This window comes from Haliotis rubra, unplaced genomic scaffold, assembly GCF_003918875.1.
Source record: "Haliotis rubra isolate DU_JTF1 unplaced genomic scaffold, ASM391887v1 Scf484, whole genome shotgun sequence".
Lineage (NCBI taxonomy): Eukaryota > Metazoa > Mollusca > Gastropoda > Lepetellida > Haliotidae > Haliotis > Haliotis rubra.
This window is the reverse complement of record NW_025767173.1, coordinates 596,284-615,921: the sequence shown is the minus strand read 5'-3', so window position 1 is coordinate 615,921 and position 19,638 is coordinate 596,284. Positions and strand designations below refer to the sequence as shown.

The window sequence follows — 19,638 nt, the reverse complement described above, 5'->3', positions numbered from 1 at the left end:
GGAAGTTGGACACCTTGTCCAAAGAGGTTAACCCATCAGCAAGCTCACAAGGAAAGGATGTATTCTAAGGGATGACTCCATGCCCTGCTACATGGACAAGGTGGATGTTAAAAACAATGTGGTGTTCTGTAAACATTGTGTGAATCCTGGGCCTTTGAGAAAATAGTCTTCAGACTTAAATAGAAGTGCTTCTCCAGGATATTAAATGGTCGTCCTGTTATGTGCTTGATTGACCATCTGTGGTCCAGTGGATAGAGAGTCTGCCTGAGTGAAGTAAGGTCCGTGGTTTGATTCCAAGCTGCATCATACCCAAACCTGTGAAGAGATGGCACTTCTTGTTACCCTGCCTGGATCTATGCTGTAAGGGAATAAAACATTTAGGACTGATTGGCTTGGGGAGAGAGAGTTACCAATCACGTCATTGGCCTGAAGCAATATAGCCCTGTATATCCAGCCAGTATTAACGAAATGAGCGGTGGTGTGCATTTCATTAACAGATCGCAGGTGTTGATTTAAACACTGATATGCTGTATATATCCCAACCAGTACAAACGAAATGAGCAACCGTGGTGTGAGTTTCATTGGTAGAGGCGGTGAATTAACAATGCTGTTTCTCCCTAGTGAGTAAATAAGCTTATATCCACTCCCCAGTCATTGAGGGCAAGGTGCTGGCTTACACAGCTGACTGCATTAGCAAGAACTGTATAGAAACCAGCAGACTCCATTACTCTATTGTAATGACATTCCTACGAAGCATGTACATTTCACTATGCTGCTCGGACTAATCCAATCTATTTCAATGAGTTCATATCGACGTCTTTTTTTAGTTCATGCTATAAATTTGTCGAGTGTGATACTGGATATTACCCAATGCTAATTCACTGTGATATCGGCATGGCTGGACTGTCAGTGTTGAAATGGATTACGTTTGACATGGAAGGAACAACAGTATGGGAGTGTGACATTTGAAATTGACAGGTACACAATGCTACAAATGGTGTTAAAGGTAAGATGTACACAGAAGCATGACTGTTTATGTGGCGGTATTGTACTGTCTGACACCAGCCGTTGTATAGAACACGGTCAGGGAGGGCTGTATGCAACTCAGTGTGATTGACGAAGATCACTACTTGTGGTGTTTCTATATATAATATTAGGGCTGTTTAACACCTTTAATTATATTGAGAAACTTAAATCTTTATTTTGATAGATGTTGCAATATGTTGCCATTAATATTTTTATGAGTTTAATGTGGTTGGAAAATGTAAACAAATGAAGAATTGTTGACAACAGGCATTGTTTGAGAACAGTAACTGTGTTGGTGAAAGTTATGTTGGATGGTGCTAGTGTACGTGTTGTGAGGTTGCTTGGTCCAGGGCCTAGATTTTGAAAAAATAAGGAGTTCATACTCCTGATGTTGAAAAATTATCTGGAGCCCTGGTAATATTAGTGACCTACCAAGATTTTATGACACACTGACATTGAAGAAGGATAGAACATAGCTGCAAATAGAACATATGTTGCATAATGGCACTAAATATTTATGATTGATTTGCTTTGTCTGTTGTTTGAACGCTGCAGTCAGCAATATTCCAGCTTTATGGTGGAAGTCGGTAATTACTTGAACGAGACAATCCACTTATTATCATCAATGGGCATCGATCTGCACAACTGGGATTCAATAACATGTGTTAACCAAGTTAGGGTGCTGACCTTCCCATTAGTGAAGATAAATTATATTCCTGATCTTAATGGGTCTTGTAATTGATTAACTGTTACATTTATAACACGGACACAAGGATCTTTGGACCTGTCCAGAGTAAATATAGACGTTCATTCAGACTCGGTCATTCAGTCATTCAGTGAAGGTGACCCAACACATTGTTAGTTATGCTTGTTGTTATTTTGAAGGGAAATACCTTGGTCCATAATCTGTTAGTCACTGGGACACTGTATAATGAATTTTGTGGTTTAAACATTGGAATTAGTGTCAATTATAATTTTGATTCAAGACAAACAAGATCTGACATGACTTAGCTTACAGTATATGGGGATTTCCTTGTTAGAATCCAAACTTACTAGTGAGCGAGCACTTGGCATTGACTAATACTGGGTGTCCTGGCCTATACAGAAATATCTCATTATTCATATGTATTCATTAAAGTTGGTTTCAATCATTCCAACTTGCATTCCCTTTCCTATCCAGTGGGTCATGGTAGATAATTCTGCATCCATTATTGATGTGTATGGATGTTTCATTTATAAAACCCCAAATTATAACAATGTATGTGTGGAAAGTACTGGTATATGCAACTAGATTATGAAAATTCTTCTTGTAATTCAATGACCATGGCATACTAGTCAGAAAGCTGTCTTTGTTAAGGCCACTGGCTTGTTTCAGATTAATATTATGCTGACTAAACATTTCTGTGTAACGGTAAATAGTGTGAAGTATCACATTATCACTATCAATAGGGGATGTTGTTTTTTATTTATTACTGGATTGAGCAATATTCACTCTAGGAAGGTGACCCGACAAGACAAATTCATGGCTGATCTGTATATGAGTAATGTTCCAGGCCAGGGAGGTACGATTACACACAATCAAGTCTCTTTAGTCTGACCATTTGATTGCCTTGGTCACCTTAATAAGTATGGCAAGCATTATGAGGACATAGGGACCTAAATTCAAACCCTGAATCCTGTGTACTTTTCAGACATAATAATATTTTGAGTTTACAGCTCTGGTTGTAGTGGTGTATCAAAATTTAGGTTTTATCTCACTGGACAATTATCAGTTAACCGTCTTTGAGTGGCGTTATAGAAGCTGAGAAGTAAAATACTGACAGATTTTAACAATAACAGCTTCTTTTATTTCATGAGTTTTATGTTTCAATACATGTTCTTGTATTGTTGTCAAGCAGAAATGATGTTGTACAAGAACCTATATCGAAACATCACACTCATGATAAAAGAACAAGAATTTATTTTCCATAAAATTTGTAAGTATTGAATTATTAGTTTGTTTATTCTAATGAAACTCCAGAACTGTTCTTGTCACGCCCAAGGTAGATAAATATTTTATTGTTCTGCTTCTGTGGTTGTAACCTCAGTGACTTCACTGATCACCACAATGGGAAACAGAGAAACTTGTCCAAATGTCTTTTGATAAATGTTTAAAACCGTGAGCTTTGCTTAATCAATGAGAGTTGACATATATCCTATCAAAAGACACAAGGATAAGCTTCTGTGTATCATCCAAAATAAGCGTTTCAGTTAGTAGTCAGTAATATACACTGTCTGAGTGTGTGTGTAAAAGTTACAGCTAACCTGATTAGCTTCAATGCCAGACAGATTAGTGAAGAGTGTGACATCATGGTACATGATGACATCACAATGATCTGCAATGCTTTGTGAGGTAGTTTCATTGTAGTGATATATCATAGTATCCTATAACGGTGATCTCACCAAAACAATATGAAACCAATGTTAACAATATTTATGTCTACCTGTTGCGCTATTGCTTGAACATTGCTCCTAGCCACTTAAAACTCTGCTCCAGTATAACATATTTTTAGATAGATTATATTTGGATCTTATTAGGTAGATGTTAAGAGTCTTATCAATGCAGTTAGGTAGAGGACTTACTGGAGGTGATAAGGGTTTCAACACCTGCCTTCTACAGCCATAGACTAACACTTGACAGATTACGACAATACCGCCCGGCTTAGAGTCACAACAATCTGACGGCTCCTTTGCCCGGGAAATTAATACTCCAAATGTCTATACAACACCATCACAGTGGCCGCGCCATTAAGTCATGTCATGTACGTTAATTCAATCTTATAGCACTATATAAAGGTTATGGGTTAATTAAGCTTGTCCTCCACATGGGTACAATGTGTGAAGTCCATTTCTGGTGTCCCCCGCTGTGATATTGCTGGAATGTTGCTAAAAGCGGTGTAAAATTAAACTCACTCACTCACTCACTAGATAGGTTCATCATTAGACGGCACATGGATTGACATAATTCACCTGACTGAACTCCTTTGTTGTTGTAATGATAATTATGATAATAATAACAATCTAATAGCCACTATGTACATGGTGAAAACCATGCTCAAAGCACATTATTCCTGTGTCACTGGATCGGAGTGCATTAGAATTCTATTCTCAGTAGCTTAGTGGTTAAAGTGTCCGCTCGTCATGCCGAAGACCCTTGAAAGGTTTTGATTCCCCACATGGGTACAATGTGTTAAGCCCATTTCTGGTGTGCCCGCCATGATATTACTGGAATATTGTTAAAAACAACATAAACTCTACTCACTCACTCACTCACTATTCTCACCTCCCTGGGGAGTATACATCCAAAGCTGCCTGTGAGGTGGCAGGTAGAAGGTTTACAGCGACATTGCAGTCTCTTCCTTCTGGGTACCCATTCACTGCTGGGTGAAGAGAGTGGCATATTCAATATACAAACTTACATAAGATAACTCAGTTATGTTGACAGTGAATAAAAGCAACAAAAACACTGAATCTGTATACTTTTAGTGATTTCTTATGAAAGCTTTACATGTAGAGTAGGTCTATCATTATCAGTAGTTATTAGCAACCATCTGCATTTCGGTAAATGGAAAGTCTGTCTGTGGTTGTGTGCATCTGTGTTGTGTGCCTGTGTTTTCATGTGTGTATTCCCGATAGAATGATGTAAATACATGAGTCTGGTCCAGACAATCCAGTGATTGATACAGTGAGCTATCATGTGAGATCATGTTGAAGGATTTGGTGGGACTAGGTTCCCCACAGGTGGTTTTCAGAAAGTATAGTAAGGATTTAAAATGCCCTTTTATTAATGTATTCATTTAATAAAAATACTTTGTTACATTTAATTTAATCATCTGATACCATTAATAAATATACATTGTAACAGCTAATTAAATTGGAAGTCTATGATCACATGAACACTCTTAATGCACACAGGGATTTACTAAACAAATTAAAAAGATTCGGACATAATCAACCTCAGTGAAAATGAAACGGACACACTTTCCAAGTTACGACTAACTATTCCAGCCTAAATATGGATCTCAAGTATTTTTAACTGAATTCCAAATATCATATGAAAATACCTTATTAGGTGCACCATGGTTAATTCATTTGTACTCTGAATGATAAAAATGTTGCCACTGAAACAATTTTTAATCATCTCCAATCAGAACATAATATGCATGATAACTTACTAATGTTGCTTGAATGTTGTGAATTAATGATGCATTAGGTCAATGCCTGTAAATATTGCAAAAGCAGTTATCGTTAAGGAGCTACATTAATTTCTTTACTCATCTTTCCAGCTGCCATATATCAAGGTGTAAACTAAGGAAGGAGCAGGTTTTTTACATATATGTTATATTTTTTGCAGAGGCGTCGGTCCAGTGTAGGTCGAACCATGGAGGTGGATAGTGACCTGCAGTGTCCAATTTGTCTCGAGCTGTTCAACTATCCCATAATCCTCCCCTGTTCTCACATCCTGTGCCGATCCCCGTGTGCGGAGAATCTGTTTGACTTTGACTTCATCCGCTGCCCTGTGTGCCGTGACAACTGTTACATCAGCGGAGGCATCTCGAGTCTGCCAAGAGTTATCACCCTTGAGAACATCATCGACAAGTACAAGGCAGAGCGACGCAAGGATCAGGAAGAACAAGAAGCCCTCGCCGTCAGCTCAGAAACATCATCGGATGGAATTTTGTGCCAGTTGTGTGAGAATTCCCCCAGACTTGCAAAGAAGTCGTGTCTTGATTGCAATGCATCTTATTGCTCAAACTGTCTCCGTTTGTCACATCCAAACAGAGAACCATTCACAGATCATGAACTGATTGAACCCCGGAAGGAGCTCCGGGCATCATTAGCGCTATGCTCTGAACATGGAGAAGCTCTGAGTCTGTTCTGTCATCAATGTCGGCGGCCATTTTGTCTGGCATGTGATGAAGCTGAGCTTCATGTTGACCACCCTACTGTCTCCATTGAAGAGGGATACGCAAAACTGAAAGTAAGTACATTAATGTTGATTTACCCAGTCACAAGTCTCCCACCAGACCTAGAAAACCTGGAAATTTAACACCCCATTTTCCATCCTTGGAAAAACCTTGGAATTTGACAAAAATGGATGAAATCATGGAATAATCTTGTTGTTTTTTTATCTAACGAAACTGTATATCTTGAAAGTACTGCAAGGGCTATGGCAGCCATGAACATGTGTATCTGGATTAATTTGCATGTATGTAAGTACTTGCTTACATGATGTAACACAAATTCCTGAAAAGGCATTAAAGTATTATTCTATTCTATTCTATTAAATACCGGTACATGTGGTAATAAAACTCTAAACATTATAAGATGTATTCAATGTTTGATGGTTGAAAGGGTTTTGGGTTTTGGAGGTTTTTTTTGGGTTTTACGCCGCTTTTAGCAATATTCCACCAACATCACGGCGGGGGACACCAGAAATGGGCTTCACACATTATACCCATGTGGGGATTCGAACCCGTGTCTTCGGCGTGACGAGCTAACGCTTTAACCATTAGGCTACCCCACTGCCCCCAGAGCTGGAAGAACTGCACTTTTTGCATTGCAGATTTTCTCAAATGCATATACATGCATGCAGACCTGTAATGTTTTTAGTTAATTACAGAAGTTTGTTGCAGGCTCTTATATCATGGTTGTTTGTATTATACATATAGCCAAGAAATGTAGTACTGTAACTGGACTATATCAACAGAAGGAAAGTGATTGTTATTATGCAGTGTGTCTGCAGTTTATACTTTAAGATATTAAACCATTATCAATTTTAATAACATGTTTTATATTGGTTTTATGTCAATAAAGATAGTTAAAGCGTAAAAGAAAAATTGCTACACTTGATGTTTCATTTTTATTATATCATCTTATCATACAGAGGTGTGAATGGACAGCTGTAAGTGGAGATGAGAGGCCGTATTTAAGATATTGTTTTATTTCAGACACAGCAGTATATGTTTAAAGGTATATCCTAGGGCATATATTGTTGTGTCTGGGAAAAACAAATGTTGTCTGACAAAATCATGGAATTTTTTATCACAAAAATGTGGGAACCCTGAGTCAGTTTTGAAGGTATTATTTGTTTTGAGTAGGAGTTTTACACAGCATATGTTCCTGTATTTCACCAAAAGTCCCCAATCCCCCAGAATGAAAGTGGATTTAAATGCAAACGATTTAGATGTTGACTTGGTAATAAGTGACAAATACACACTCAGTGTGGAGTAGGAGAGATTGAACCATCATTCCATGGATATGACATTAGATGTTCTTGCATCTCAGCTTAACCTGAAGGAGAGTCTGGAGCGACTGACCGACAGCCAGTGCAAGATGATGACCACTCTCAAACTGCAGCAGGATCACCTCAAGGACATGCAGGTATGTTATGTATAGGATCACCTCAAGGACATGCAGGTATGTTATGTATAGGATCACCTCAAGGACATGCAGGTATGTTATGTATAGGATCACCTCAAGGACATGCAGGTATGTTATGTATAGGATCACCTCAAGGACATGCAGGTATGTTATATATAGGATCACCTCAAGGACATGCAGGTATGTTATATATAGGATCACCTCAAGGACATGCAGGTATGTTATATATAGGATCACCTCAAGGACATGCAGGTATGTTATATATAGGATCACCTCAAGGACATGCAGGTATGTTATATATAGGATCACCTCAAGGACATGCAGGTATGTTATATATAGGATGACCTCAAGGACATGCAGGTATGTAATATATAGGATCACCTCAAGGACATGCAGGTATGTTATAGATAGGATCACCTCAAGGACATGCAGGTATGTTATGTATAGGATCACCTCAAGGACATGCAGGTATGCTATATATAGGATCACCTCAAGGACATGCAGGTTTGTTATATATAGGATCACCTTAAGGCTATGCAGGTATGTTATGTATAGGATCACCTCAAGGACATGCAGGTATGTCATGTATAGGATCACCTCAAGGACATGTAGGTATGTTATATATAGGATCACCTCAAGGACATGCAGATATGTTATATATAGGATCACCTCAAGGACATGCAGGTATGTTATGTATAGGATCACCTCAAGGACATGCAGGTTTGCTATATATAGGATCACCTCAAGGACATGCAGGTATGCTATATATAGGATCACCTCAAGGACATGCAGGTATGTTATATATAGGATCACCTTAAGGCTATGCAGGTATGTTATGTATAGGATCACCTCAAGGACATGCAGGTATGTCATGTATAGGATCACCTCAAGGACATGTAGGTATGTTATATATAGGATCACCTCAAGGACATGCAGATATGTTATATATAGGATCACCTCAAGGACATGCAGGTATGTTATGTATAGGATCACCTCAAGGACATGCAGGTTTGCTATATATAGGATCACCTCAAGGACATGCAGGTTTGTTATATATAGGATCACCTCAAGGACATGCAGGTATGTTATATATAGGATCACCTCAAGGACATGCAGGTATGTTATGTATAGGATCACCTCAAGGACATGCAGGTATGTCATGTATAGGATCACCTCAAGGACATGTAGGTATGTTATATAAAGGATCACCTCAAGGACATGCAGGTATGTCATGTATAGGATCACCTCAAGGACATGCAGGTATGTTATATATAGGATCATCTCAAGGACATGCAGGTATGTTATGTATAGGATCACCTCAAGGACATGCAGGTATGTTATGTATAGGATCACCTCAAGGACATGCAGGTATGTTATATATAGGATCACCTCAAGGACATGTAGGTATGTTATATATAGGATCACCTCAAGGACATGCAGGTATGTTTTATATAGGATCACCTCAAGGACATGCAGGTATGTTATATATAGGATCACCTCAAGGACATGCATGTATGTTATGTATAGGATCACCTCAAGGACATGCAGGTATGTTATATATAAGATCACCTGAAGGACATGCAGGTATGTTGTATATAGGATCACCTCAAGGATATGCAGGTATGTTATATATAGGATCACCTCAAGGACATGCAGGTATGTTATATATAGGATCACCTCAAGGACATGCAGGTATGTTATGTATAGGATCACCTCAAGGACATGCAGGTATGTTATGTATAGGATCACCCCGAGGACATGCAGGTATGTTATATATAGGATCACCTCAAGGACATGCAGGTATTTTATATATAGGATCACCTCAAGGACATGCAGGTATGTTATGTATAGGATCATCTCAAGGACATGCAGATATGTTATATATAGGATCACCTCAAGGACATGCAGGTATGTCATGTATAGGATTACCTCAAGGACATGCAGGTATGTTATGTATAGGATCACCTCAAGGACATGCAGGTATGTCATGTATAGGATCACCTCAAGGACATGCAGGTATGTCATGTATAGGATCACCTCAAGGACATGCAGGTATGTCATGTATAGGATTACCTCAAGGACATGCAGGTATGTTACATATAGGATCACCTCAAGGACATGCAGGTATGTTATATATAGGATCACCTCAAGGACATGCAGGTATGTTATATATAGGATCACCTCAAGGACATGCAGGTATGCTATATATTGGATCATCTCAAGGACATGCAGGCATGTTATATATAGGATCACCTCAAGGACATGCAGGTATGTTATATATAGGATCACCTCAAGGACATGCAGGTATGTTATGTATAGGATCACCTCAAGGACATGCAGGTATGTTATATATAAGATCACCTGAAGGACATGCAGGTATGTTGTATATAGGATCACCTCAAGGACATGCAGGTATGTTATATATAGGATCACCTCAAGGACATGCAGGTATGTTATATATAGGATCACCTCAAGGACATGCAGGTATGTTATGTATAGGATCACCTCAAGGACATGCAGGTATGTTATGTATAGGATCACCCCGAGGACATGCAGGTATGTTATATATAGGATCACCTCAAGGACATGCAGGTATTTTATATATAGGATCATCTCAAGGACATGCAGGTATGTTATGTATAGGATCATCTCAAGGACATGCAGATATGTTATATATAGGATCACCTCAAGGACATGCAGGTATGTCATGTATAGGATCACCTCAAGGACATGCAGGTATGTCATGTATAGGATTACCTCAAGGACATGCAGGTATGTTATATATAGGATCACCTCAAGGACATGCAGGTATGTTATATATAGGATCACCTCAAGGACATGCAGGTATGTTATATATAGGATCACCTCAAGGACATGCAGGTATGCTATATATTGGATCATCTCAAGGACATGCAGGTATGCTATATAGTGGATCACCTCAAGGACATGCAGGTATGCTATATATAGGATCACCTCAAGGACATGCAGGTATGTTATATATAGGATCACCTCAAGGACACGCAGGTATGTTATATATAGGATCACCTCAAGGACATGCAGGTATGTCATGTATAGGATCACCTCAAAGACATGCAGGTATGTCATGTATAGGATTACCTCAAGGACATGCAGGTATGTTATGTATAGGATCACCTCAAGGACATGCAGGTATGCTATATGTAGGATCACCTCAAGGACATGCAGGTATGTTATATATAGGATCACCTCAAGGACATGCAGGTATGTTATATATAGGATCACCTCAAGGACATGCAGGTATGTTATATATAGGATCACCTCAAGGACATGCAGGTATGTTATATATATGATCACCTCAAGGATGTGCAGGTATGCTATATATAGGATCACCTCAAGGACATGCAGGGATGTTATATAGGATCATCTCAAGGACATGCAGGTATGTTATATATAGGATCACCTCAAGGACATGCAGGTATGTTATATATAGGATCACCTCAAGGACATGCAGGTATGTTATATATATAGGATCACCTCAAGGACATGCAGGTATGTTATATATAGGATCACCTCAAGGACATGCAGGTATGTTATATAGGATCACCTCAAGAACTTGCACGTACATTATGTGTAATTCCAGGTGTAAGCACATAAGGACATGCAGGCATGTTATATATAGGATCACCTGATGGACAAGGTGGTATGTTATATATACAACCACTTCAAGGACATGAAGGTGTATTACATTTACTTACAAGGGTGTGAGGATGTTTTACACACGACATACCTTTCGAAAACAGGATATGTATATGTTAGCACCCTCCTCACGGGTGATATGGATTTCAACGCTCGAGCCGTCAGGCGAGAGCGTTGAATCCATATCACCCGCAGAGGGTGCACGTGCGTTTCCTGCACCGCTAAGGTTGTTATCCACATATCAACCTCTGCACGTGCAGATAGAAGGTTGATACACAGAAAATCAACCTGCCAGAACAATGGACATAACATACCCTAGTGGTATAAGGATATGATAACCATTGATATTTCAAAGTTGATTAGATATATATTTGCATTGTGACATATTTGTAGGTATTCATTTACATTTTTCTATTGACAAGTTTAAAATGATGATCACTTAGTTTAATTTGTTATAGTTGAAATGTCCTAATGAAATTAAATGTGTCCAGAAACAAATTGCCTGGAATTTTGTGAAAAGAGTCTAAACAGTGAAACCTCATCTACTTATGGATTTATTAAGAAACGTTTTGCCTCCAGCTGCTGGTGGACAGGAAGCGGGATGATATCAACATGCAGTGTGACTCTCTGCTGGCGGAGGTAGAAAACAAGCGTAGCTTCTTCCTGGCCGACCTTGAGAACGAGGAGCGGGTCAGACAGAACACTGTGGAGGAAGTCATTAAACTGTTTGAGAAGATCCTGGGATCCTCCCAAAGTCTTCAGACCTACACCGAGGACATACTGAAGCGGGACCCTGCTTCCTTCCTGGAGGTGAGACAAAGGGAGAACAGCCCTCGGTACTCTACACATGTCTACACATCCCCAACTTTATGTTCCTCCAACAGAAATGTACCATTGTGGGGGGCGTGGTGGGCGAGCTGGCTAAGGCGCCAGGCTAGTAATCTAGCGAGCATGGGGTGCCGGGATCGAGCCCACCTGTGACCAGGTGTAAAAACCTCGGAGTCAACTTTGTGTGCAGACTCTTTCAGTGTTGTCACAACCCATAGTGTACAGTACACAAGTCTGTGCACTTAAAAGAACCCACGAATCCGTTGGTATATGACCAGATGGTGGCCACATGAATACGTGCAAACACCTAGTTGCGGGTACAGCAACGAGCAGTAAAACTTGGACAAAGTACTGTGACTATGTGTCCCAGTCCATCCAGCTGTGAATGGGTACCTGTAAGGATGGGAAAGCCAGTTAAGCCACATTAAGTCAGTGCGCCTAGTGGCAGCAAGAGTTGTATGCTCCCCCAGGGAGTTGAGATTGATAATACAAAGTGCCGTTGAGACTGACATCCTACGATCGAGGGAAAAACAAAGCGCGCCTGTGAGCAGCCTAGCTTGAACTCGGCACTATATAAATCGATTATAATAATGATGATCTTTCATAATGTACCTAAAGCAGCATATTTGATTTAGTTGGTGGCTGCTGGTTTGTAGGCCCCAAATGTGGTCATTTTTATATCTTATGTTTTCCGGGGCCGTGGGGTAGCCAAGTGGTTAAAGTGTTGGCTCGAAGACCCGGGTACGAATCCCCACATGGGTACAATGTGTAAAGCCCATTTCTGGTGTCCCCCGCCGTGATGTTGCTGGAATATTGCTAAAAGCGGCGTAAAACCAAACTCAGTCAGTCAGTGTTATGTTTTCCAAGGTCAATCAGTCTGTACATGTTGATATGAAATAAGTGAATGTGACATGGGTTGAAACATCACATTTAAGATTATGGTACATATACCGTGATGTGCATGTACTTGTATGACGTGAGTGTGTGGGTTCTTGTACCAGTTTAGAGCCATGCAGGTTTTATAGTGCTCACTACTGACCTGTCCTTGTTTTCACACCTTAAAGTCAAGTGGGGCGATTGGGTAGCCTAGTGGTTAAAGCGTTTGCTCGTCATGCTGAAGACATATGGGTTCGATTCCCTTCATGGGTAAATTGTGTGAACCCTTCTGGTGTCCTACGCTGTGATATTGCTGCAATATTGCTAAAAGTGGCATGAAACTATATTCACTCACTCACTCACTTAAAGTCAAGATCCAGGCAGGGCAACAAGATGTACCATCTCTTCATGTATTTTGGTATTTGAAACCACCACTATAGTATGTCAAAGTTTATGTACTGCGCATGTGCACAAGATTCAAAATTTGAGGTGCCTCCATATCTGATATTATTTCAGACATGTTCTTTTATACGTTGACCAAATTTGGTGCTTTTATCATCAAATGCACAATTCTTATGAAAACTTGATCTTAGCCACTCCACTACACTGTCTGCTCTCTGCCAGACCTATTGTACCAGGATATTTGGTAACACAGATTAAAATCAAACCCCTCAGTGACACTGGTTTCCCTCCACACTGCTCGGGGTGGTGGGGTAGCCTAGTGGTTAAAGCATTGGCTCGTCACGCCGAAGACCCGGGTTCGAATCCCCACATGGGTACAATGTGTGAAGCCCATTTCTGGTGTTCCCCGCCGTGATGTTGCTGGAATATTGCTAAAAGCGGCGTAAAACCAAACTCAGTCAGTCAGTCCACACTGCTCAGCGTAAAGATCAAGTATCTGTATTCTTTTATTCTTAATGCATGGAATCTATGAGTATGTACATGCTGAACCAGCCTTCCAACATGACAAATGTGATAATTCCCAAGCTGATATACATGGGTATATTTTATTTTTTAATTAACAAAAAAATGTTATAAAGCTCAAAATGTGATCCTCAAATCATAGTTTCATAACAGCATCATCATACAGAAATAAGAGATTTTATGAATGCATAATACCATAACTAGGTGAGTTGAGGGTGAAGAGTTATTTCCCCTGATGTGTCAGCATGTGGTTGTGTTACAGAATGTTCCTGTAGTGTAATCGTTCCTTGTACTATATTCCTCTTGTAGAATTATTCCCGTGGAGCAGTTTTAAGCAGGAAAGTCTTTCCATGATGCAATTATGTTGACATTATTGGATATTTGTTTCAAGTAATTCCACAACAAACTGATCGTCACCTGCTCCTACTAATCAAACACCTGGCTTACGTGTAAATTTATACATTATTTTTCAGGTTGCTTCAGCACTGAATGAAAGGTATGATAACATTCTTATAAAGTTCCTATTCTGTAAAGACCTATATCAGTTATGATCCAAGGAGTATATGTGATCCTGTATGTCTGTTTTGAGGACATCAGGTAACTCTGTACACCTGAACGTGATCACTCTCACCTGGTACACTGTTGTATTATCATCCATTAAGGTTCTGGCAAAGCAGTAAATATGCCGCTAGTAATTAAACATGATTTGTTGTTGATGATATACATTGGTGGTATTTCTCTCATGTACAGTGGTCATGTTTCCAAGGGGTGAAATGGTACACTCTTACCATGGTACAGTACGTATTACGGTACAAGTCCTTTGGTTCGGTCCGTTTCAGTTTGGTATGTGAGATATGATCATAATGCAGAAAATTGACAACAAGAGCCAAACCTTACATTTTAATAACATGGAAAAACAATAACCATAATCTTTGTTATTTTGAATGAACAAAACTGTCATTTTGACCAGATAGAAATGACGGTACAAAAACCGAAAATACTGAATTTTTAGATTGCATTACAGGTATACCGAACTGAAGGCAAAATACTGCGGTTCTGTTTCACCTTTATGTCTTCGTGGACATAAGATTGTTTCCCAGCAGCACAGTGGTGTTTCATGACTTACAGTGTTGGTGTTTCTCCCTGACATAATGCTGTTTCGCTGACTAATGGGGGGCATGTTTCCTTAACTCATTGTTTCCCTGACGATCATTTGTTCTCCTGCGATAGGGTTGTTTCCTTGACTTACTCACTGTTTCCCTGACAATCATTTGTTCTCCTGCGATAGGGTTGTTTCCTTGACTTACTCACTGTTTCCCTGACAATCATTTGTTCTCCTGCGATAGGGTTGTTTCCTTGACTTACTCATTGCTTCCCTGACAATCATTTGTTTTCCTGCGATAGGGTTGTTTCCTTGACTTACTCATTGTTTCTCTGACAATCATTTGTTCTTCTGCTATAGGGTTGTTTCCTTGACTTACTCATTGTTTCCCTGACAATCATTTGTTTTCCTGCGATAGGGTTGTTTCCTTGACTTACTCATTGTTTCCCTGATAATCATTTGTTCTCCTGCGATAGGGTTGTTTCCTTGACTTACTCATTGTTTCCCTGACAATCATTTGTTCTCCTGCGATAGGGTTGTTTCCTTGACTTACTCATTGTTTCCCTGACAATCATTTGTTTTCCTGCGATAGGGTTGTTTCCTTGACTTACTCACTGTTTCCCTGACAATCATTTGTTCTCCTGCGATAGGGTTGTTTCCTTGACTTACTCATTGTTTCCCTGACAATCATTTGTTTTCCTCCTGCGATAGGGTTGTTTCCTTGACTTACTCATTGTTTCCCTGACAATCATTTGTTTTCCTGCGATAGGGTTGTTTCCTTGACTTACTCATTGTTTCCCTGACAATCATTTGTTCTCCTGCGATAGGGTTGTTTCCTTGACTTACTCATTGTTTCTCTGACAATCATTTGTTCTCCTGTGATAGGGTTGTTTCCTTGACTTACTCATTGTTTCCCTGATAATCATTTGTTCTCCTGCGATAGGGTTGTTTCCTTGACTTACTCATTGTTTCTCTGACAATCATTTGTTCTCCTGTGATAGGGTTGTTTCCTTGACTTACTCATTGTTTCCCTGATAATCATTTGTTCTCCTGCGATAGGGTTGTTTCCTTGACTTACTCATTGTTTCCCTGACAATCATTTGTTCTCCTGCGATAGGGTTGTTTCCTTGACTTACTGTTTGTTTCTCTCCAGGATATCCAAGGCTGAGACTGACTGTGAGAGCTGCCAGTACCAGCCATGTGACCTTGGTAGCCTCAAGGCCAAGATTGTGGATTTCAAGAGGGAGAAGGCAGCACTGAGAGATCTCCACTACCTGACAGGTGAGATAATTTTATGAGGTCAGGGAGGCATGAATTAGTACACAGTTGAGATCCCTTTATGTGGTCAATGAGACATGAATTAGGAGTCAGGTGAGATCCCTTTATGTGGTCAACCAGACATGAATTAGAAAACAGGTGAGATCCCTTTATGTGGTTAATCAGACATGAACTAGGAGACAGGTGAGATCCCTTTGTGTGGTCAATGAGACCTGAACTAGGAGACAGGTGAGATCCCTTTATGAGGTCACTGAGACATGAATTAGAAAACAGGTGAGATCCCTTTATGTGGTCAATGAGACATGACTTAGAAAACAGGTAAGATCCCTTTATGTGGTCAATGAGACATGAACTAGGAGACAGGTGAGATCCCTTTATGTGGTCAATGAGACATGAACTAGGAGACAGGTGAGATCCCTTTATGTGGTCAATGAGACATGAATTAGAAGACAGGTGAGATCCCATTACTGAATAAATGACACATGAATTAGTAGACAGCTGAGATATCATTACTGAATCAACGAGACATGAATTCGTAGGCAGGTGAAATGTTATTACTGATATAATGATGACTTTAGGAGGTCAGTGAGATATAAATTAGTAGACAGTTGACATCACATTGCTGAATCAACGAGACATAACAGAAAACAGGTGAGATCCCTTTATGTGGTCAATCAGACATGAACTAGGAGACAGGTGAGATCCCTTTATGAGGTGAATGAGACCTGAACTAGGAGACAGGTGAGATCCCTTTATGTGGTCAATCAGACATGAATTAGGAGTCAGGTGAGATCCCTTTATGTGGTCAATGAGACATGAATTAGGAGACAAGTGAGATCCCTTTATGTGGTCAATCAGACATGAATTAGGAGTCAGGTGAGATCCCTTTATGTGGTCAATCAGACATGAATTAGAAAACAGGTGAGATCCCTTATGTGGTCAATCAGACATGAATTAGAAAACAGGTGAGATCCCTTATGTGGTCAATCAGACATGAATTAGAAAACAGGTGAGATCCCTTTATGTGGTCAATGAGACATGAATTAGAAAACAGGTGAGATCCCTTTATGTGGTCAATGAGACCTGAACTAGGAGACAGGTGAGATCCCTTTATGTGGTCAATGAGACATGAATTAGGAGACAGGTGAGATCCCTTTATGTGGTCAATGAGACATGAATTAGAAGACAGGTGAGATCCCTTTATGAGGTCAATGAGACATGAATTAAAAAACAGGTTAGATCCCTTTATGAGGTCAATCAGACATGAACTAGAAAACAGGTGAGATCCCTTTATGTGGTCAATGAGACCTGAACTAGGAGACAGGTGAGATCCCTTTATGAGGTCAATGAGACCTGAGCTAGGAGACAGGTGAGATCCCTTTATGAGGTCAATGAGACCTGAACTAGGAGACAGGTGAGATCCCTTTATGAGGTCAATGAGACCTGAACTAGGAGACAGGTGAGATCCCTTTATGAGGTCAATGAGACATGAATTAGAAAACAGGTGAGATCCCTTTATGTGGTCAATGAGACATGACTTAGAAAACAGGTAAGATCCCTTTATGAGGTCAATGAGACACGAACTAGGAGACAGGTGAGATCCCTTTATGTGGTCAATGAGACATGAATTAGAAAACAGGTGAGATCCCTTTATGTGGTCAATGAGACATGAATTAGAAGACAGGTGAGATCCCATTACTGAATTAATGACACATGAATTAGTAGACAGCTGAGATATCATTACTGAATCAACGAGACATGAATTCGTAGGCAGGTGAAATGTTATTACTGATATAATGATGACTTTAGGAGGTCAGTGAGATATAAGTTAGTAGACAGTTGACATCACATTGCTGAATCAATGAGGCATGAATTAGTAGACAGGTGACATCACATTGCTGAATCAACGAGACATAAATTAGTAGACAGGTGACATCACATTGCTGAATCAACGAGACATAAATTAGTAGACAGGTGAGATCACATTGCTGAATCAATGAGGCATGAATTAGTAGACAGGTGAGATCACATTGCTGAATCAATGAGGCATGAATTAGTAGACAGGTGACATCACATTGCTGAATCAATGAGGCATGCATTAGTAGACAGGTGAGATCACATTTAGTAGTTCTTTGAGTAATGACTTACTCAGACAGCTGAGATCACATCACTGATACATTCTTGAATGTAACATATGTAATATTTGGGATTACACTTTCTCAGTAAAGTACAGAATCTTGTAATTTTACAATCTAACCCACTCAACCACTACTGCAGCATTCGCAAAACTGCCGCCAGCACACAACCATTTATCCCACTCAGCCACCATGTCTTACATAAAACGTCTGAGAAAGGGTAATCCCAAATATGGCATATGTTACATTTGATCACTTTCTAAATGGCATTGTGATTTCATATCTTTTGGCCGTGCCAGTTTTCAATTGTCACAAAGTATGTGATCTTGACTACCAGTTGTCTGACTTCCATTTTTGTGGAAGCTGAGGTGGCTGAGTGGGTTAGATCACTGACTTTGTGTGCTGGCCTGACTCAAATCCCAGATGGGACTCAACCCCAAAACAGGAATGTAATCTGCACTTGGAATGTGTAATTCCAAACAGAACTTGAAACATCTGACAACTTTCTGAATGGCATTGATCGAGGTCAGATGCTCATGCTGTTGATCACAGGATTGTCTGGACCAGACTGGAGTATTTACAAACTGCCGCCATATAGCTGGAATAACTGTGTGGTATTAAACAAACAAATGTCCATGCTGTTGCAGCCCCCTCCACCCCCATCATTGATGTGACTAAGTGTTCCCGTAGTGAAGACGCAGTAGCACTAGTGGTGTCGTCGTCCAGGGTGTGCCAGGAGGTCATTGACAGCTATGAACTCCGCTACTGCACCGAGGAACAAAAGAGTGTAGGAATAGAGGTATGATCTTCACTCTGTGGAATTGCTACTATTGATTCATGTTCACTTAATAAGTCCTACTCAGAGATCAGGCCCCGATTTCTCGAAACAAACTTAAGTTTTTACTCAAACTTCAAACTGAGTTTTACAATTTGAAACAGCTGAATATTTAACTCAACTGCATTTTGAAAATAAAAATGCCCAAACAAGTAAAGTAATCTATCCACCAAACTCAAATTGTCTACTATGTTTGAGTTTAATATCGATTTCACTTTATTCTGGGAAATGCATTTTCCTGTGTTTTCTCATATTTGAGTAAAAACTCTTACTTAAGTCAAAAATTTAGACTTAAGTTTGTTTTGAGAAATCGGGGCCAGATTGTTGGTAGTTGTCTTAATGGCATTTGGCAGTTGCATTCATTCTGCAAACAGGTTGTTTTTGTTTTAAACAATGTCCTTATACTGACCCTTGATCAAGTCCTTGGCATGTTTGATTTATTAATGTCCTCTGTTGCAAGATGAAACACTGTGTGAGTACTGTGTTTGGCTATCTGTAGGTTCTACAGATTTCAATAGAACAAGCTCACTAAGAAG

The 19,638-nt window shown here is 39.8% G+C and overlaps 1 protein-coding gene across 6 annotated transcripts in view; it reads left to right on the top strand.

Annotated features, from left to right (window-relative positions):
• The window catches only part of LOC124291158 (E3 ubiquitin-protein ligase Midline-1-like), a 45,103-nt gene that overhangs the window by 19,163 nt on the left and 6,302 nt on the right, over positions 1-19,638 (top strand). For 5 of the 6 annotated variants that reach the window (XR_006902153.1, XM_046728089.1, XM_046728088.1 and 2 more), the window contains 6 exons: positions 5,420-6,046; positions 7,354-7,449; positions 11,704-11,934; positions 14,226-14,248; positions 16,008-16,135; positions 18,915-19,066. Coding sequence is in view for 5 of the 6 variants with exons in the window: in XM_046728086.1 (XP_046584042.1) it covers positions 5,420-6,046; positions 7,354-7,449; positions 11,704-11,934; positions 14,226-14,248; positions 16,008-16,135; positions 18,915-19,066 (1,257 nt within the window). In the remaining variant the exon portion in view is untranslated. Of the gene's footprint in view, positions 1-712; positions 1,007-5,419; positions 6,047-7,353; positions 7,450-11,703; positions 11,935-14,225; positions 14,249-16,007; positions 16,136-18,914; positions 19,067-19,638 lie in introns of those variants that run through there. The other variant, XM_046728087.1, reaches the window with a different exon arrangement.